General features: G+C 36.3%; 2 protein-coding genes across 2 annotated transcripts in view; both read right to left on the bottom strand.

The window, feature by feature from the left end:
* The window catches only part of LOC142342683 (tubby-related protein 4-like), a 450983-nt gene that overhangs the window by 185188 nt on the left and 243372 nt on the right, over nucleotides 1-22423 (bottom strand). The gene's annotated exons all lie outside the window — the stretch shown is intronic.
* Nucleotides 1-22423, bottom strand: part of LOC142342973 (uncharacterized) — a 46097-nt gene that overhangs the window by 7520 nt on the left and 16154 nt on the right. The window contains exons 5-11 of the mRNA XM_075394654.1: nucleotides 20500-21014; nucleotides 18888-20193; nucleotides 12634-12674; nucleotides 10800-10918; nucleotides 10302-10542; nucleotides 4802-4903; nucleotides 3734-4586 (exon numbers count right to left, since the gene is read on the bottom strand). Coding sequence (XP_075250769.1) covers nucleotides 3734-4586; nucleotides 4802-4903; nucleotides 10302-10542; nucleotides 10800-10918; nucleotides 12634-12674; nucleotides 18888-20193; nucleotides 20500-21014 — 3177 coding nt within the window. The remainder of the gene's footprint in view (nucleotides 1-3733; nucleotides 4587-4801; nucleotides 4904-10301; nucleotides 10543-10799; nucleotides 10919-12633; nucleotides 12675-18887; nucleotides 20194-20499; nucleotides 21015-22423) is intronic.

The raw sequence follows: 22423 nt of genomic DNA on the forward strand, positions 1-22423 counted from the left end.
TTTGAAAACAATAGCAAAATTTAACAAAATCTTGCTGAAATTCAAAATATTAGAATCTTCAAAACCATTCCATTGTCTCAAGAGACCATTCCATTGTCTCAACCATTCCATCCCTATTTCAAGCTTTAAATAGTTTCACTGGCTCATAAAGATCCATAAATATGGAACATGATCATAAATTTCCAAAAATTTGACAAAAAAAATTAAATTTTATCAAAAATTGCTTACGCTGGAGACATTAAAATATTGATAATCATTCCATTAACTCTAGAATATATGCGACAGCTTATCATCAAACCTTGGAGGAGAATAAGTACCCTGGTGCCGGAAAAAAATGATACAAAATTCAAAAAGATTAAAACTTCAAAAAATTGCAAATTTTTCAAAAATTGCTTTTATTAAAATCTTGAAAAACATTCCACTACATCTATAAACTATGCAGTAACCTGTTATCAAACCCTGGAGGAGGTTCAGTGGCCCTTGACGTTGAAGAAACCTAAAAATGACAAAAAAATTTCAAAACTTGAAAAGGGCAAGTTTTTTTTTTAAAAACTGCTTAAATTTGTCATATTAAAAAAATGAAAGCTATAACATGGCAAATTAATTTTTTCAGTTACTTTTTATCAAAACCTTAACGAAGTTTTCTGGCTCCTGCGTGCGGAGAGACGTGAATAATGAAAAATGAATGTGAAAAAAATTTGAAAAATTTACACGTTTCAACAAAAAAAATGCTATAATTCGTGATGTTAGAGTGTTGAAACCATTGCACTACCACTAGAAAGTATGCAGTAACCTATAATAAAACCCCAGAGGAGGTTCCTGGACAATAAGAGCTGAGTGAACTCAAGAAATGACAAAAATTTTCAAAAAGCTTGAAAAAATAGTGAAACTTAGTATAAAATTGCGTGTGTTTAGCGATCGGTTGTTCGTCATTAACCACGAGCACAGTCTAAGAGCACTTAATGTCGCTACATATTTATCCCATTTTTGAGGACGAAACGTCAAAAGCGTCTGACGACAAATCGGTCAAGCGAAAAGTCGCATAAAAAATGACCGACAGGACTAATATAATTGCTACAAACTTCGTTTGAGAGCAATTAATAAGAAGAATTTAGATAAAAATTAAAAACGCAAAGGGTGATAAAAGTCACTCGCAAAGTCAAGATGGTCAAGCAAAAATCTGCCCAAAAAGCACACGACTACAAAAATTGCTTCATATTTCATTCGAGAGCAATTGTGAATAGTTCTCGAAGAAAAATTAGAGTCAATCATTGTAAACTAGTTAACCAGCCCCGAAACATGGACTCGCACATGGTAGATTGAAGATAGAAACAGGTATTGAACTGAATTGATGGAATGGTCGATGCAATAAAAACTATTCAAAATTCAATTTCTAATTTGAATTTAACATCAAATTCCTTAACTTTTTTAAACTCCTGAAGCTTTAACTTTACCAAGCTATCATTCAGCAGTTGTCCTTTATTGACTTTAACCGCGTTTAGAGTATCTTGAATTTATCAAAAAATTCATTAGAAGAAAAATGGGAAGTATTAATGGTAAAAATCACACGTAATTCAGCTGAAACCGCACACACCAGATGAGGGCACGAAATGACGTCACGCACACAAAAACATACCCGGCAGATCGCCGGAAAAAAATCCGCCGTTGAACATACTCCTGTCTCTCACTGAGAGGCTACAGGGTCTAGTATCAACACCAATAAGCATCATAGATAGTAACTACAACTGACGAGAACAAAGTTCAAAGTACCGGGCATCTACAAATGAGCTTTACGGGTTTATCCCATTTCTATTTCTGACTTTGATTTTTATACCGACTCTCTTCATTTTGAATTGCTTTGCTGAGCAGCTGCTGTTTAAAAAGACTTTGAACAGAATGACAGAAGAGTGAAACAAGCCTAGAGAAGTCAAAGATTTCACGCAAAATGCCGAAAAAGCGGCAAAATGGGTGAAGCGAAAAAGTTCAACGAAGTAAAAAAAACATAGCCGGAAGAATTTCGGAAACGAAACGACTCGAAGGAGAAAATTGCCCATACTTTTGACTACCGAACTAAAACAACTATTGTGAACCCTGAACCTCCACAAACGCCATAAAAAATTTAAGGAAGAATAGAAACGGCATTCAAAAACAAATTGAATAAAAAACTAGAAAAACTTAATGAGTTTTTTTAATAGTCCAAGGAAACATAAAGCCGAGTAAAATTCCTTTCCAATTAGGGCAATGGAAAGCTCGCAAAACAATGGGCAAGTCAAAATAGGCTAAGAAACTTGTCTAAGACTAAGAAAAAAGAAAAACTGCAAAAAAAAATTAAAAAAAAAATGGTATAAAACTTCTCAATGTTTCTGTCAATTTTGCGAAGAAAAGAATGATTTACCACAATAAAACTTTAGTCAATTGGTAGCTGAATATTCCTTAAGTAACAAATTTCCATTCATATCCCAGTTAAAGCATTAATACGAAAAAACGCAAAAAATCATTAAATTTCGTCTAAAAATCAGCAAAACTGATCAAAACCCTCCAAATTTGCATTAAACCCAGAATTAACTACTTGAAACCTTCAATTCCTATCAAAACAAGCCTTAAACTAATACAATATCATAATCAAACCTCACAACCATCAAAAGTTGCTCTTAAAAGCCGCACGTGAACAAAAAAATTTCGCTCTCTCAGAGAAAATTTTTTCATACATCAATTTCTCGCTCTCTCAAAAACAGCGTCATGAACAAAAACCACTCTCTTTTCGCTCCACTCTTAACTTTTGTTCAGCCCCAAAATAACTCCAAATTTTTTCACGCGTTTGATTTCGCGTTCAAAAATCACTGCAATAAAATTGATTAAAAAAAAGGATTTCTCCAATACTCCTCTTCGAGTCGTAAAAAAAGGAGCACTATAATAGCCGGCTGAGAAGATGAGGGCGGCTATTAAACAACTAAGGAGTGGTATGAGCACGCGCAAATTGCCGCTCGTTCGAAACAATGCGCCGTAAACGTTAAACAAAAATTTAGCGTTAGCCCAAAAAACAAAGAAAAACCAAGGGTACCGTAGAATATCAACGCTCAGCTACTGTTTTTTACAGCTGCAAAAATTTAAATCATAGTGACATTTGGTTAACGTCTTTGCCCGCACTTCGCAGATAAAAAATCAAAGAACAGGCAACAGATTGCTTTAGACTGCTTCAAACTGCCTCAAAAATCAAGGACGGATAATCTACAACCGCAAAAATTTATAATAGTAACAATCTAGATTCTTCCTGTAAATATAAGAGTACTTAAATAACGGTCTTATAAAAATTCATTCCAATGGAACTGAAATATACATTTTGTACATGCTACATGCTTTTGCATAGAAACATGGGCCACATTGTTACGGACATATTGTAACTTCATGGAAATATAGATACTAAATGATACATCAATCATGAGTGGCAAGAAGAACACTTACCTTTCCTCCGTTTACAGTAACGTGCAACGTAGGCTTTAAAACATCACGAAAATGGTTAACTGAGTCAATGTTAGTGATAGTAGAAAATGGGAAGATCATTAGTGTTGATCGATAAATTGGATTGGAAAATTGTTTCAATTAAAATAGCTTGCATTTTCTCCAAATCAGCAATACCAGAGAGCATAAATCTTATAGTCATAATTAGAGGTTTGAGTTTACTATGATTCATAAGGTTAGAACATTTCGAGATAATAACAAATTGCCAACTCACTTTTGAGCATGATGTCATCTGATATATCAGCTGGCACCAGATAGTTTCCGGGAAACGCCCCTCGGATGGTAAACAGCTCAGTGGACTTGAAGCTGGATGCATCCACTCCCTGGTACCATCCATCTGGACAAATGCTGTCCACTATGTAAGTATTGCCTCGCTTCAAATCAATTTCGTCCTTCTTAGCTGCTGTGTAGTCATGAATTGCAACAAACAGTCGTGGTAAAGAGCTGCTGTTATCACGTAATACCCAAGGATTCCGATAAACACGATCAGGTGCACCTAAATTTGCAGAACTTCTTGACGAATAATAATAATCGCTTCCATAAATTCCCGTAGCCGGTTCTTGCATGTTTAAAGACCGTCGCGCAGACAACGTGGCAGAAGCAGAAATTTTTCTTGGATTGTCAAACCGCGCCATGGATGAACATGATGTCATTCTAGAATATTCGGGTTGTGATGACGTCATTTCTGGATTCATACTATGGCGACGTGGCTGCTCTTTGAAGTTAGTTGGCGCGTATCCGCTCACGACAAACTGACTTTGAGCCGTGTCGGAAAAATCTTCTGAATAACTTGGACTTGGGCTAGCATTTGGTTCTTTCGGCTTAATGGACAGTCGATTTAATTCTAGAGTCATAGATGATGACGGCGAGGGCGCAGTAAAAAGCCCGTGCTTCGGCGGTTCTGAAGGGGTTAGACTCCGAATCAAATCAGGTTGTTCGTTCAAGCTCAATGCTTCAGCTGTGGTGTTCGCTGGCGACGATAACGAAGCGCAAGGAAGAGTCGAAGACTTAGTAGTTTGATATGCAGCACCTTTGCTTTGAAGCAGTTTCCGAGCGGCTCCATTAACCTGGAATACACGGTCACGTTATTTCCCAAGTTATAGTTTTCCAAGATACTAACGAATAATAGCTTTATGTCTTCCGAGATGAGAAAATTTACAATCCAGCCTTTACAGGACGTAAGAACATAAACCGTATCATTGTTTTATTGAGTATTATATATTCTGGAGCGTTCGCATTGGGTAAAATGGCATGTAACTCAAGTCATTATTAACTCACTAACCGCAACATAATTGAGAGGAAAGATGCCAACATCAGTGGCATTGAGCAATCGACCTTTGGCCCAGTTCTGGTCTACTCTGTCCAACAATTCAATCACGGTTCCCTAAATACCAACACTTCTCAGTCAGCTTCAAAACTGCTTACAAACCCCAGAAAGAAACTCTTTCAGTTTTTGACAATTGAGACAAACATAATCAGCTGACGTCACACGAACTGCTCAAACGTCAGCAAAGAGCTTTGGTTTAATTGTTGCTAGCTCAAGCTTAAGGAGGCACGCCTCAATGGAAAAGACGGGTTCAAGCTTAGCAAAATTGCCCTTGATGATTTCCTTCAGCGCCTCAGTGGACCATACACTTAGAGCCCATTAAGCATTAAGAGTTCACACAGCGACTGAATGCCGCCGAAAGTTTACCCCCTAAAATGCTTAACAAGTTTATTCCGATTTTGATGGAGAAAATTCAAATCAATCAGAGGAAAAACCAATCCAGCAAGAAATCGTACAAACAAGATCCACATGACCCAAATAGTTGCTGAAAACTTTGTTTGAGAGCAGTTAAAAATAGCAAATTACCTATGTTAGAATTGTTCTGTCATGTTTTGTCAAAGATAGAGCAACTTAGCGAATTGTGCTTTTGCAAGAGCAGACTTTTGACTTCACATTTACAGCTTGTTTCCAAACAAAACTTATTACAATTGGAAATTTTCTCGAAAAACAGGCAGCGTGGTTGGTTTTTGATGTAGCTAGGTTAAGCTCGGGAGGCACGCCGTATTCCGCAAGAAAGAGGGACAGAAAAGGGGCGTGGTGTACCAATACTAAAAATTTCCCTGTGCTTCCTCGGCAGCTTCAGTGAACCGAACACTTAAAGCCGTAAGAGAGGTATACAGGTACTTAATGCTCTCGTGCTTAAGCAACTGAAAGGCGAAAAAAGACAGTAGAGTACAACAATTGCTTTAAACTTCTCTTTCGAGCAATTAATTTTATTGAACATAACAGAAAAACTCAGTCAAACTCTAGAGAGCTTAATGGCGTTGTTGGGGCGTTGCCTGTTCATCCCGTTTTTTGGACAAAAATTCGAAAGAGTAAGACGAAAAATGGGTCAAGCAAAATATCGCGACCAAGGACTAATATAATTGCTATAAACTTTGTTTGAGAGCAACTAAAACGTTAATATGCCCAATGAATACAAAATTGAATACAGAATTGAATGATCGCTAATGAGCTTTTGCAATTCCAACCCGTTCGAGGTGAACCAAACTGTCAAAAAAAACCTGATATCTGACACAAGGAGGCTCGGTAATTTGCTTTCGCTTTTCGGCTTAATTGTCTACCAAACTGAACGAAAGAAACCATCAAAAATTCAATTATTGTTCAATAATAGTGTGTATAAAAAAGCTTCCAGATCAAATCTCTTAGTAAATTAAACATTGCCACTCTAGAAGCCGATGCAGCCTGCCATTAGCAAGACTACCAGACAAGAAAAACAAAATCATATAAACAATATTAACATCCACTGTCTATTTTAAAATTTAATAACAAAGTCAAAATAGCGACACAAAACCAAAACCAGACAAAATAATTTGTTTCACTAGAAAAAAGGTGGAACCAGTCCTTAATGAGACTCAGTAGCAAGTAGACAAAAAAGAACAGAGGGCAGAGTTAAAAAAAAACGTTTACATTATATGAAAACAAATAATTTCAAATAATGAAAACATTGGATAACAACTTAAATCCTTAAATAAGTTTAAGCTCAATCAAACCTCTATTTGAAGAAATTGAGAACTATCATTACAAAGAATATGTCGTACATCAATAAAAACAAACAACAAATACAGAAAACAAAATATCAATTAAATTTTGCAAGAAAACGCGTGTTTAAGCCGTTAAAAACATAACTTATTCAGCAAACTATAACAAAAAATCAACAGCATCTTCTTTTGAACACCAAAAAAGTGATATGTGACATCTGAAAAATGATACTAGGTATCAAGTTTTACTAAGAAATACATTAGTATTTTTGAAAGCAATTAATAACATAAAAACATTAGCTATCAACATAGGTAATGAAATCATTACAGAGGTTCAATTATTTCTCCATGGAAAGCAATTGATATCTGTAATTATTCAGAATATGCCATACGCTAAAAAAACGGCAAAAAAACTAACTTTTGCAAAAAAAAAAACCGTTTTCGATTCTTTAAAAACAATGCGCAATGCCGAAAAACATTATAGGCTTATTTGTGCCTTTCATCGGTATCAATAATGTGATATGCGACCTTTAATTAACTAGACGAGATAATAAGTCAGAGAACATCAAAATGCGAGGCAAAAAAATCCATCTATATTTCGAAAACAATTCATTTCTGAAGTCATGAAAAACTTCAGCTGTCAACTGAAATCAGTAAATAGGTTCCCTTGTTCATTTATAGGAGGCTGCTTAGACCTGAAATTATCTAAAATTTTTCATACGACTACAAAAAGAACGAAACATAGACAAAAACCCAGATCCTATTAAATTCTGCAAGACGGTGTTGAAGTCGGTAAAGCCATAATCTACCCACTATGTGGTCATGCAAAGTCATATACAAAAAAAGATATGCATATGAAAAAAAATGTTATAAGAAATATCATCAGAGGGCCATAAGAATGTTATAAGAAATGTCATATGCAATATAAGATAAGTGATATGCAATACACGATACCGATATGTTCAATTAAGCTTTCTTTTGAACGCCAATAATGTGATATCTGACATGTCACTAACTTGAAAAAACACGAAAAAGAACTTCAAAGATAGGGAACTGTCCTAAAATCACAATTTTTGTGAAAACTCGTAGTATAAAAAAATCAATAGTTAAAACGTAGAAATGCAATAAACAATGAACATCAGACTTTGCTGTGCTTAAACTACAAGTGGACCGAAAAAGTGAAGTATTTTTAAAAGTCAAAACGACCATGAGCTTACAATTAAAAAAAACTGTATACGTTTTGTTGAAACTCCACAGGAAGCCAATTCGACCTGTCTTTAGTTTGCCTTGATATGAATTACTATGTTGCGTATTTAACATAACCGACTAAACGTCGGAAGAATTGCTCTTGAACGACTAGTGGGAGCTCCAATCAATTGCAGCCTGCTTCAGTCGGGGGGGGGGGGGGGTGGGGGGGGAGAGCCTAAGTGTGACTAAGAAATTCTACAGTGGGCTTCAAATAACCACATTAGAGGTTAACATATACCACTATTAACATTTAAAGTAAAAAATGACACAGTTTCGGCGCACTTTTCATTTGACTTTTAGTATTAAATTGCCGCCAATTGAGTTCAGCTGCTTGAAATTGTGATTGAGAGAGAATTTTAGATCACGCGAAATGCGAAAAGTCAAGGGCGTAAAAGTCACTCGAAAAGTCAAAATTGTCAAGCAAAAATTTTGCATAAAAAAGACACACGTTTACAATAATCGCTATGAACTACGTTCAAGAGCAATTAAAAAAAAGTAAAATAAAAAGGCAAAATATTTTTTTTAAAGACAGCGACTGATTACAATCCAAATTATTTATGGACTGTAAAAGACAACGATTAGACCAAAACTAGCCTTGCTATTGGGATTCATCGATTAAAAACACGTAATTTTGACAAAAAAAGACTATTTGGTGCTACTTTTGATGAAAAAACAAAATTTGAAAAATTTCGCAAACATTTCAGCCAAAAATTTGGATCAGAGTTCAACAATAATCTTCTGTCTGCAGAAATAAAAACGAAATACACTATAAGTAACAACAAAAATCAGTCAACACTTCACAAAACTTTAAACCTCGAGAACTTCGTGGCAAAAAACGAATTTCGAAAATTCTTTTTTTATTATATAATCAACGCTAGGCGGGCTTTCTAATGATAACACTCACAACCCTCTACTATGGATATATCGGTCGGCGAAAATTGACCGAACTTAACAGCTGACAGATTGCCAAAAAGTAGCCGCAATAGCTTCGTAGATTTACAGTCTCAAAAAGATAGGAAAAGAAACGGACAAAGAAACTTTTTTGAAATGCTGGGATGTTGTAATTTGATTAGAAATCTGTTAACTTATTGCTGCTTCTATTAGCTGTGCTCAATACCCTTCGATTCGAGAGACACGCACTCACTTATCTCTTTGAATTAGAGTCAAGAAAAGTCCATTTCAAAGTGCGGAAATAATTTCTGAGATTGAGGTAAGTCACGTGTGACCAAAAGCTTAATCATGCAAATGAACAAAAAAACTTGTTTACTAAGAGTAAGAAATTTCTTCAAGCACGCACTTCAATTGACATTCCATGAAAGCATGAACAAAAGCACATTTGAATTGGTTGTGACGTCATATGGTTCTAACAAAATTCTTGACAAAACATAGCCGGCAGATTGCCGGAATAGCTGCGAAAGAATAGACCTGCGTGCCATATAATAAAGATAGAAACAGATACAGATCTAAATTGAAAAAAAAATCGACGCCGCTCAAAAAACTAGGCTAAAAAACATTCAGCGATAAATTTAAAAAACTTGTTAAAATTCATTCCACAGAAGCCTCTTATTAAGGACCTTTACTGCACATATAAGTTCCTTTGACCTTAAACAAATTCAAATTAAACTTAAGTTTTAAAGTGCAAAAGTCACGTATGATCAAAATCTAATCACGCAAACAACCTAAAAACTTTAGCTAAAGCGAGTGAGAAATGACGTCACGCGCGCAAATGCCGTTAGTGAGAGGAAGAAGTCATTCAGAAAATTTGACTTTCTCAGCTTTGCTGTGTGAACAAATGTAAAACGAAAAAAGAGCGTCAGACGACGGAACAAAAAAAAACCAAGAGCACCGCAATATAGCTACGCTCAGCTTACAGCTTCGCAGCTATAAAAAGAACAAGAGAAGCCCAATAATAGCATAATAGTCTCAACTGCCGTTCAGGGGTATTAAAAAAATCCATTTGAGCATACAGTTTCTCAACCACTAAAGTGGGTGGGAACAATAACTATCCTTAATACATGTACACGAATGTATCCAATGTAATCGCCTTGATGCCAATAATCAGATAGTTTATTGCAGCATAAAAAACTGACAAACGTTTCTTCGAAAACGACATCTGGTTGAAAAGTTAAGAAGAATTTAGATGAACTTAATAGTTTTCGGTTGAAATCTGTTTTATCTTGCGAAGCATGAAATCCAAAATTGGTCAAATGTCATTTCACATAAAAAAAACTATTTCCTCGTCATCATATGTGAGCTATCTAACATCTAAGCATATATCTGTGTATGAGATATTGAAAAAGCCTCAAGACAACAAACAATTGAGGTCTCTTTCAACGATACGTCAATTTAGTTACGTAAAAGCTTGACAAAATAAGTTCATTGACAGATATATGTATTATATATCGCGCCAATAAAGATGTAAATCGGCCAAAATTGACTTAACAAAAGAAGGCAAGCTGTTTTAAAGTTCTAACTCATAATTTCTAGAGGGTTGGAAAATTACTGGCCTTTCGCAGGGGTAATACAGGAACAGTGTTTGTTGAACGCTCCGTATCAGGCTGGAAATCAAACAGGGCAGTGCAAAGCGGCCAAAATTCACTCTGGTCAACAACTTCGACGTGATTGGTGGGAAAGAGGCCAGTTTTTTTGGCTCCTTCATCTGAGCTATCTTCAATTTCTCCTTTCAACCAATTGGAGTCAAACTGATCCAGCACATGAACGATTTGACCCTCCTTTAGGGATAGGCAACTAAAACGATTAAGTAATATTTGATGGAGTTGATATCGCAGTGAACAGCAAAAAAGCCGAAGCTAAATAAGTACCGTTTCCTATATACTCTTCAACAGAGTTTCTTATATACTCTTTCAACACACCATTTCTCGTTTCTTCAACTTTAACTGTTATTGTTTGTACAAATACATTTTAATCAATATTTGGTTTTATCTGAATACTTGGATTTGTCTACATTTTTGTCAGAAAGAAGTAGATAAACCACAAAATCATACCTTGGATGTTGTGCAGAATAATTGTAAAGCACTTTGCATATACTTCCAGCACCAGATATCACGCTCTTTTTCTGATTAATTGTGTCGCTCTCCTCGAGACCCAATTCCAAATGTCCGAACTAAAATGAAATGAATGCATAGGTTTGCTGCTTGTCTCAAATTTCAAGTTGACATTTACTTACGAAGAAATAAAGCAAAACTTTAATAAGAATTTGCCTTGAAACTCCAACTAAAAATAAGATTTTGCCTTGAAACTCCAGCTAAAATAGCGCCTCAGAATGCCAATAAAAACCACAAGACTAATTGAAGACAAACAAAATAGGTGCTCCCAAAAAGACTTAACGGATTTTTTCCGTTTGCCCCCCCCCCAGCTTAGAGGGTGCATATTATAGAGGGCGCGCCCCAGAGGCAGATGCCATACTTTTACATAATGATTTAACATGTAATGACACGTGCTCTGTAATTGAGGGGGGGGGGGGGGGGGCATAACGTACTGGGGGGAAGGGCACCAACGGAAAAGATCCGACTTAACGATTGATTCTTTATCAAAGTCAATAAAAACACGTGCTGCTTGGAAAAAGAACTCCGCTGATTTAAATTTTTCAAACAAAACAATCTTCATGCTCCCGTCATTTTTTCAATGAATCCTTCATTATTTTAACTTCAAAAAAATTAAAAGAGCAAGTAAAAAGACAAAAGAAATGACTGACCGAGAACATAGCCGGCAGATTGCCGGAATAGCTGCGAAATAGACTTGCGTGCCGTAAAATACAGATGGAAAAAGATACAGAAGTGAGTTGATAATAGTTATCGCCGCCGCCTATAAAACTTACAAGTTTATTTCAAAGGAGGTTGTTTTTGGGTGCAAAAAAATTTTCCCTGTCGCGTCTCGAACCGGCGATCTCCGGATTACCAGCCAGTCGCCTTAACCACTCGGCTGTCGGACCATACAATTTGTTTTCTTACAATCAACTTTGTTTTAGGAACAGATTCTGTTTCTGAATAACCGCAATTTAGGTCACGCAGAAAGCGTGAAATCAAGCGCGAAAAAGCCATTTAAGCAGTGACGAGACAGAATGTTCTAGAACAAATGTAAAACGAAAATGAAGCGTCAGACGACGAAACAAAAAAAAACCAAGAGCACCGCAATATAGCTACGCTCAGCTTACAGCTTCGCAGCTATAAAAATAATTACTCATTTCAGTGACTTCCTGCCAAATTCGTTAAATTAAGAACTTTGAAAAATCATTGTTAATATTCATTGAACATAACCAATCGGCGAGCGGTTCGCTTCGGTAGTAGCAGCTGCGGCTTAGGTGACAATGGGTTCCAAGGGCGGTACGGGGGTCCAAATAACCATGTGGAGGTGGAGGAGGGGCGGAGTGGTGGCGGTGAGTAGGCAGCGGCGGCGGTGATGGTGGTCGAGGTGAGGTGGGGGGGGGTTTGAGTGGGAGGGGAGTTTTAAGAGCAAGAACCTTGATTCACACCAATGATTTTGTCTCCTAAAATTGTTTTGGTGAATCGCATTCTTAGAGACTAGTCAGGAGTAAGGCCGAAAGAGAACTTAAAGCCCTCCGGGCTTTACGTCTATCCCGTTTTTGAGGATAAAAAAATAAAAGGGTCAGACGAAAAAGCGGTCAAGCAAAAAATCGCATAACGAAAGCCAGAGGACTAATATAATTGCTAAAAATTTCTAAAAGAACATCTGAAAAGGTAAACAAAGTCGGGCGAATTGGTCACAAACGATTGGCCAACGCGCTGGCTTAAGAGTCCAACAATGAGCAGGTGGTAGAGATTGTGTGAAGGGTTGGAGTGGGCGGAAGGGAATTCAAACTCTGTCTCCAAACGAGTTTCGGTGAATCGAATTTCCAGAGTCTAGTAAGCCCAAAGGCTCTAAGAGAATTTAATGCCCTCGGGGCGCTACATGTTTATCTCGCTTTTGATGATGAAAAGTCAAAACGGTCCGACCAAAAATCTGTCAAACGAAAAATTGCATAAAATAGGGGACAGGGTCTTCAGAAAGAAATGTCAGAGAGAAAGAACCTCGATGTCAGAGACAAATCAAGGCGAATTAAGGGAAAATGCTGGAGATCAAAAGTTTCGACGTACAAAACATAACCAATTAACGTCGAGCGAATTGCTCTCAAACAACTGAAAAGGCTCTATGATAGGTTAATGCCCACTGAGCGCTAATTCTTTATCCCATTTCTGAGGACGAAAAGTCACATGGGTCTGACGAAAAATTGCATAAAAAGACCAACAGGATTACTATAATTGGTACCAACTTCGTTTGAGAGCAATTAACAATAATTTCCTAGAAAATTCTAGTTAGATCATTTATGATTAAACATATCTACTATAAATCAGCGTTAATGAGGGTAATAGATGATATCACGCCACATAACAGCAGCTGGAGTGCGGTATCAACAAATGAGTTAAAGAAAGAGAGTGTGTGTGTGTGTGAGAGAGAGAGAGAGTTAAAATGTGAACGAGAAAAGGAAGGAAAGGAACTCCAACCAACAGAGAGGGAGAGAGAGCTTGGAATATTTTCCAGGATGGGATTTGACTCTGCAAGTTCTAGTTTTCTGGTTAGCAATTGTATAGAAAAACTGAATGCAAAAATTAAAAAAAAATAGAATTTCCTAGCAGAGAAAACATTCCAAACCCCTTTTTCATTTCTGCAGTTCTGTAAAGTAACCCATCGGCAAGACTTAAGAAGATTCGTTAACAGTAATGATCGTGAAATAGGATAAAAAAATCAAAAATTTTAAAAACAATTGCAAATGTCAACAAAATCTTGATAAAAATTGTCATAATGATATCTTCAGAACCATTCCATTATCTCAAGAGACCACTCAGTATCCATTTAATAAGCCTAAAATGGTTTCACTGGCTCATAAAGATCAATAAACTTAGAATATGATGATAATTCTCCAAAAATTTGAAGAAAAATTGAATTTTGTCAAAAATTGCTATAACTCGAGTCATTAAAATATTGATAACCATTCCATTAACTCTAGACACTATGCGACAGCTTATCATCAAACCATGGAGAACTAGGACCTTGGTACCGAAAAAATGATAGAAAATTCAATAAGATTAAAAAAAGCAAATATTTTTTTTTAAAATTGCTCTTCTTAAAAATCTTGAAAAACATTCCATTACATCTAGAAACTATGTAGTAACCTGTTATCAAACCCTGGAGGAGGTTCAGTGGCCCTTGAGGTTGGAGAAACCTAAAAATGACAAAAAATTTAAAAATTTCGAAAAAATTTATTAAAAAATGCTGAAAATTGTGATGTTAAAATGTTGAAAACCAATCCAATACCCCCACAAACTATGTAGTAACCTCTTATCAAACCCTAGAGGAGATTCTTGGAAATCTTGGGCAAAAAACCTCAGAAATGACAAAAAATTCCAAAATGCTTAAAAAAATGTGAAAATTAGTATAAATTTGCGTGTTTTCGTTTGAATTACCAAAACATATAGCACTAAAAATGGTCAAAAAAGTACATATTGCTTAAAAGAATGTTTATCAACTTCAACCAGCCCCTTAATTAAAGACTGGTCCAACAAAAACTTCGAAAAAACGGAAAATTGACCAAACAAAAAATGACCTTTAAACCTTAAACTACGGCCTTCCCAGTAGCTTCACCACAATAAGCACTTGACGGACCACCAAACTCGGCTAAGGGCCTCTAATGAAACTTAATGCCCGCAGGGCGCTACCAGTTTATTCCGTTGTTAAGGACGAAAAGTCAAATGGGTCAGACAAAAAATCGGTCAAGCGAAAAAATCGCATAAAAAAGACCAACAGAACAATTATAATTGCTACAAACTTCGTTTGAGAGCAATTAAACGGAAATGCCGTGGCAATGGAAATCAGAGTTTTAGTTCAGATGAAAAGTGAAAAGCTTAAAATTATTTTGGTGAATGTGCCTTAGTAATAGAAAAAAGAACTAATTGTTTTAGTGACAGAAAAAGTTTCCGTTGTCTTTTTAAGGGTTCCTGCTGCCATTTATGCTGTTTAGTATACCTCTGCGAATATGATACGAACGCATGGAATTTGAGCAAACGAACACCCCTATTCGTAAAGCAGAGAGCTCACATACAACTTGAATTAACGTGACTATAGAGTTCTACGAGCACAAAAAGGTTGAAACTAGACCAGGAAAAACAAAATTGAGTTAGGGACCCCGCTAAAATTGTTCCAATATTAAAAGCAATGATCTCCGGATTTATACTAGAAGGCAGGGAAATTAGCATATTTGATGCAAAAGCACGAATAAAAATGTGCGCCCGTGTTTCTTTGTTACCTAAAAATACCATGTTACATATTATCATCTACTTGTTTGGCATAATTGGGTTACAACAAAAACCGAGTACAATTGCGCGCATGAAGAGCAGTTTGCACTGATTGCGTCATTGTATAAACTAGTTAACTCGTAATAGATGGATCGCAAATCTAGTCAATATTCCAGAGTGAATCACCCTTATTACCGATGCCCAAAGTCCGCGAAAACATCGTAGTGAGAAATAAGGGACAATCATTAGTCAGACAGAAGTTCCTTTGAAACTGCAGAGTTAAATGCCTGTTAAATTGCGAAGAAATGAACTTCATAAGCCTTCAACCAGCAAAGAGTTTTTAGAGAAAAATTGAAGCTGAGACAGGCAGACAGATAAATTTAAAGCAGTCAAGTGAGCACGTTTAGTGAGAACAAATATTTTCATCGCAGATTGGTTTAACATTTCCGGTTTAAACACTGAGCGAAAAAAAATTAAATTGGGAAAGTATTACGAAATGCTCCAAAATAGGCGAAGCTCAATTTTCTTGAAGGCTGCTCCAGCAGGGAGGATGACTGTATATTGTTTCAGAGAGACTTCAACATCACTACGGGTCCTCAAATGATATTGTTACAGCCTGTAGTTCAAAAAAAACAAAATTTGAACATTCGAGCCAATTGAGTTAAGCTTCTTAACATTATGAATGAGAAACAGCAATTTTGATCATACGCAACGAAAAACTCAAAGGCAAAAAAGAACATAGCTGGCAGATTGCCAGAAAATAGCCGCAATAGCTTCGTAGATCTGCAGTCTCGGAAAATCAGTAAAAAAGACACCAAAAAATTCTTCTTTTCATTGAAGGATGATATGTTATATTTTGATTAAAAATCTGTATAAGTTTTTGCTGCCTCCATTAGCTGCTCTCAAATAACCTTCATTTAGAGTGACACACACGAATTTGACCTTATCTCTTTGAATTAAAGTAAATAAAAGTCAATTTCAAAGTGAGGAAGTCATTATTGAGAGTGAGGTAAGTCAAGTGTGACCAAAAATTTAAACACGTGAGTCAACAAAAAACTCGCTCCACTAAGAGCGAAAAATGACGTCACACACGCAGTTCAGTTGAAATTGCATGAACGAATGAACAAAAAGCAGATTTGAAGTGGTTGTGACGTCATATGGTCGTAACAAAAATCGTGACGACGAAATAAAAAAAACCAAGAGAAGGCCAATAATAGCCCTAGATATCGCTGTGCGGCTATTAATAACTGAAGGTGAAATCAGTCTAGAGAAAACTTGCATAAACAACATAACCAACTAAGAATGGAAGGATTGCTCTCGAACAGCTACTGGAAGCTCTAATCAATTAGCCTCGAATCAATCATTAGAGGTTAATATATACCACTATTACGATTTAAAGTGAAAATGGTACCAATTTCGGCGCACTTATCATTTGACTTTTAGTATTAAATTGCCGCCAATTGAGTTCAGCTGCTTGAAATTGTGAATGAGAGAGAACTTTAGATCACGCGAAACGCAGAAAGTCAAGGACAAAAGTCACACAAAAAGTCAAAAACCAGTCAAGCAAAAATTTTCCATGGAAAAAAGACACGCACGTTTGAAATAATCGCTTCTCTTCGAGAGAAATTCAAAAAACATCAGGCAAACTCCACAAGAGACTCGAAATTAAACTTGGTCAAGAACTCGAGAAACTACTCATCTATACGTCAGATGTCACTTTGCTTAACTATCTCTTCAAATAAGATTTATTGGACAGGCGCTACGCTGAATAAGAATACCGACACCATTTAGAATTTGGAAATTTCAACGAGGTAACAAACTTTCCTGGTCAACACAAAATTAGGGTCCGAGGAGAGCTAACGCCTTATTTTGTTGAGACATCAGTTGACATAAATCAAAATCTGGAAAGGTTCTTCGAAAATCTTGATCCACTGAAGCTCAAAAATTATCATTTTGAACAAAGTAGTCATACTTTTCCGGGTTCAGTCAATGGGTAGCTGTGAAAAATTCTAATAAGAGAAAAATAAAACTTTAAATGACATCTTCAAGATTTATCATCAAAACTCAGTCGCTGCTCTTGAAATACAATCATCACAAGAATACTCAGGAGAAAGTCCAAAAGAAAGTCAAGTCAAACAGGCCAAAAACTGAACAATTTGAACTTCTTGAAGAAACAAACCATATCGACTGCTCTCAAAAAAACATTTAAAAAAATTGTCACCAATGCACATCGTTGACAAGACAATTTTAAGTGGATTTTCAAGCGCCCCCATTAAGTGCATTGTGTAATGATCGAATAATTTCTTCAAAATTGAGGTTGAAAATTGTTACGCACTGATTTTTAATAGTGTTCCTCGTGGTGTTATTGAGGTTTATATTTAAAGTAATTAACTTGAATAATTAGCATTTTATAAGGACTTATTTTGGTGTTTCACAGTGCGATTTTTAGCAGATATATTTTGAATATAATTAGCTAGTAATAGCCTTTTATTGAGCGGTTCAGATGCGTGATATATCCACTAGTTTGCCTTGCTTTTTAATGTTAAGTTAGTCGCTATTTCTTCTGTAACTAAGTTTACCAAACTTGGAGGTTTTCAAGAGAATTTCCAGTTCAATCTTTAATTATTTTTAGCAAGAATTGTTTAATAATTTTAACAAGAAGTTTCTCGAGTTTTATCAAGTTTTTATAAGACGATAGGCAACTGATTGTCAGGCTGGTTCTCCGGTGTTCTCGTGATAGTGGGTTCCGCAAGATTGTGCCTTGAGTTGTATTGGTCCTTCGCAAATATTTACTGATCTACAAGTTGGGCATTTCCGGCTTTTGTACGTCTCTTGATGTTTGTTAAGTACATATACAAGTTCCGTATTAGCACCTACTTTATCAGAATAATTACTTCACCAAGTACATAATCTCTCATGAAGTTATTTACTGATTATGTGAATTTATCATCAAGAAACTCAAAAAAGTAAATATTGAGGCTTTTAGGCACTTGAAGTGTTTGCTAGTAAAACTGTCAATCTGCGGTTGTTTCTCGTAAACATAAACAAATTAGAGGTTACAGGCCTAGATGGGAATACTGGCTATATATGGCCTTGAAACTAACTGAATATTAATTAATATAAAGCACTTAATTATGGATATTTTAAGGAATATCATCACGTAACTATGAGGGACGAAATAGGTGCGTGACACTACCCGACATTAGGAAAATTTTCCATGAAAATTTTGAGAAGGAACTGGGTTTTTACAATTTTTCTATAAAACATATAATCTGCACAAGTATAAGGATATACACATATTTTTGTTGGAGCCACCCAATTTATATTTTCTTAGAAAAGAGTTTTGGAACGAAAGCATTTAAGGTAAAGACAATTAAAGAAGTTAAGGGAAATAAAGGTTAAGTTAAGATAAACATAAAATGAAGAAGGTTGAGACAAGGTTAAAGGCTTTAAAGAAACATTTATGTGAGATAAAATGCGCTAATTCAGAAAAAAAAGAGTGAAGACATAAGATAAAGTGACGGTTAAAAGAACAGCGGGAATTAGCACTGGGAGTAATCATGGTTATTTCTGTGAATAATGGCTCTAAACTTTTGAGGAGGAGACACATATGGTTAAATTGGAGGGATGGTTTAAAGCACTGGTTTAGGTTGTGAATTGAGGTACTAGTTTGAACTTATGAAGCACTGATTAGTTAAGCTTAATGAATGAAGAGATACTTAATGTGTGAGAGGAATAATACTTGTCAAACTTATATAAGACTATCAAGAACTCAAAGCATACTCTCCTCTCGGGATTGAGCTTGATGGTCCAGTTCGTCGTCTGTGTTAAATCGGTCCATGGTGTTGAGTGATATGGTAGAAGTTGCAGGCATGGAATTTCGTCGTTGTCGTTTGAGGGTTCCAAGTTCTTCTGGAGAGATGACTGTTGGCGGTTGCTTGAGTTGTTTGGCAAGAGTTGTGACTACATCTGCTTTTAGATGTTTGGGCACGGAAACCACTGGGTTTAGCGGTACATTGGTTCCGTTGAGCTTCATGAAATTCGGTACCATTCGTCGTACAAAGGCTACTTTATGGTATAAGAACATGAAGAAAATATGTAACGCTAGATTTCCGATAAAGACAATGATTGTTAGTGGAAGAGAAAGTTTGATCGGAACGTAAGATTCAAGTTTGTCAATAAGTGCTGGTTTAAATGACTTCATTTCAGTGGTAATTGGCTTTGCTATGGCATCTAGTGACTCTGTTGATAATTTTCTGTTCGAGTAAATAAATTCCGTTTTAACTTTCTTCAATAAATCGAGATTTGCTTCGGTGGGAGAGTCATATTTCGGAAGTTCATGTATGTTAGGCACTGAATCAATTAAATGGGCAAATGGATCTGGTAATTTAACATTAATTCTGGTTGCTGGAAGGTACTGACAACTTTGTAAATCAGCTCGAATCTTAATGTTGTCACTGAACATTGTATGTCCACATTTTAATGTGATTAAACAGATGTTACAACCTTTATGAGGAATATTGGTGTGTTGGCCATTTTCATCCATACCAATCTCACTAAGGGTAAAATCACTTGAAGCTGATGTTAGGAGCCAAATTCCGTATCCAAGGTTCTGTGCTCGTTCTGGGTTGGGTAACACAACCTTCTCTGTATCACATACTTTCAATGCTGAGATTGTGTGGTGAAACTTGAGGGTTGCTAGACACGAGGAGAATCCTAGGTGGGTTTCCATTGTCTCATGACAGATTCTGTATCGTGGCGATCCAAGGCAGTTGTCATACTGAGCTTTCGTCAGTACTGTGGTTTCCATCTGTCCTTCTGAGATTGCTAAGTACTCTCCCTCTATTACATATCGTAAGGCGTCTACGGAGTCCTTCTGAGGCATAGGGATTACTATTGCACGATAAACTTCAAACACTGTCTGGCTAGAGGCTAGGGGAATGGCTAGAGTCAGTAAAAGTCCGTCTTCAACTGTCGAAATCTCTTGTACTAATTTTGCATCGTAGTACGAAAGTATGTCAGTCATGGGTATTGCCAAAGTTAGACGATCTGGGGCGTTCTTTTGGCTATCATGGACTGAGTCAAGGATCTTTATCAAAGATTTACGAGGCACTAAAGAGATTGGAAGACGTTTGTCAAGCAAAGTAGGAATGGCATTTATAACATTAATTCGAAAAGAATATAAGGCTGCTCTGTAACTTTTAATATCTGCATAAAGAGTGAGAAGTAATGAAGCTGCTGTATCAAAGTTAAAATTCAATTGTTGCTGTGATGATTGGATTTCCATGCAGGTTGCTAGTGCATTCAGATTATGATCTATAATTGCGAACTGTTCCTCTACTAGTTTCCAGTTTCTGTTCTGGTTTTCTTGCATTTCGTTTTGAACTTTGTAAACCTTTGCAAGTTCGTCAGCAACTAAGAAGAATTTCTCATCGGTTTGTGCGCCAATTTCCATTACATAGTCATTGAGGCTGTTGAAACTGTTAGCTAATCGATCGATATTTTCAGCGTTTTGAGACGTTCGCTGACAAGATCCGAAAATTCCTGTGATTCCACCGCATCCTCCGCTACTCATTGCGATTCCTGGACCAAAGAGTCCAATTCCAGCAACTGCGGCTGCTATTGCAAGCGGGGCGGCTCGTTTTTGTCGAGTGTGAGGGTCTTCTTCGACTCTAGTAAGGAGTTTTTCAGTCTCGTTGCACAATTTTAGGACTTCAATTTCGGCTTCTTTGGTTTCATTGAGTATTTTCGTGTAAAGCCAATCAACATTGAAGGCAGCTGTTTGGTTCCGGTAATTAGTGCTATGGGTAAGGTTGCAAAATTCCGATTGCGTGATCCATTTTTTTGAGAGTTCATTAAGTAGAGTCTCTACTTGTTGTCTGATAGTGAAATTACAGCGAGGAAACGGTACTAAAAATTCCACATTTATGAACTTTTCGGTAATCAGAATCTTTCCTTCTTTATGGAAGATGATGCCTTTATCCAGAGCTGCTTCTGTATTAATCGGGGTTTCAAAAGTGGGGCCGAAAAGTAAGAGATTCAACACAATTGTGAGTAACATTTTCATATTTCAATAATATCGACTATGTTTCAGGACAATCTTCTACTGATGTGGCTCTTCTGAGTGTTTCAACTGGCTCTATTTGGTCTTCCGGTGTTTATTTGCTCATTTAGTTACTTTTACTCGGGCTTCTAGATCTAGTTTTCTCAATATGGCACTTGTTTATGTGATGTTTGTTTATTTCAGGTGTACTTTACTTTTAGGTGATGTGTGCTGATGTGTGTATTTATTGATATTACTACTGAATATGGTGTTTAAACATGTTGAAGTGTGGTTATTTGGTTGAATAATGGGTGTGTGATGATGGGGTAGTGGTTGGGGGGGGGGTCGAATTATGCAGTCTTTACATGTTTTTCTCGAGTTTTTCAGATTATTTGATATCAATATGTGTTTCAATATTACTGCCGGGCCGAATAATATCACTCTGGGGTGCTGCGGCAACGGGACCAGGTTTGTGTCAAGGAACCGGGTTCACTGGTCTCGTTTGCGTCACCCAGGGTGTAATATCAATATTAGTTCAACTGTAGATATTAGCTTAGAAGACGGATGAAGTAGTTGGAATTGGGACTCAATATTATTAATAGTATTCATATTATTATTCATATTATTCGGGATTGTTGGGATGTGGAGAAGGAGAAGGAGAGGAAGATGTGTGGGAAGAAGGAGGGAGAGGGAAGAGAGTGAAGATCAGGAAGATGAGGGAGGAGTTGAGATGGAGGAGACGGCAGTATAACTAGTTATTTATATTTATTTATTTAACTTATTAACTGACTTTTAGCTGTATATGTTTAGTTGTAGTTTGGTGTAATATAGCCTAATATACTGACTAATATACTTGGTTCTACTAATATTTAATAAGGTGCTTATTAATATGGTAGTAATTAATATATCAAGACTTGTTTTGTGGGGGGGTTGAGGATATAAGTAGGGGTATATATTGAGTTTTTCACTTTAGAATTTCTGACCAAATTTTAAGAAATATCTGCAATTTTCGATTTTTTCTTTTTTTTCAACATTTATGAAATTCTGTGCAATTGTATGGGTTTATTGGGCTTGGGTAACTACTAGGGAGACTGAATATTGGATATGGGCTCATAATTCGGCTACTTGATACTATTTTTATGTTCTAAATTTGGCTCTGTTTTGACGAATTTGAGAAGAGTTTGGTAAGCTTCAGTATTTTGCTATTATTTCAACTTTTTACTTAACAATTTTCGATATTTTAATGTGGGCGTGTAGAGCTTGAGCATGCGGATGT

The sequence above is a fragment of the Convolutriloba macropyga genome, chromosome 7 (genome assembly GCF_964194025.1).
Source record: "Convolutriloba macropyga chromosome 7, txConMacr16.3, whole genome shotgun sequence".
NCBI classification, from domain to species: Eukaryota; Metazoa; Xenacoelomorpha; order Acoela; family Convolutidae; genus Convolutriloba; species Convolutriloba macropyga.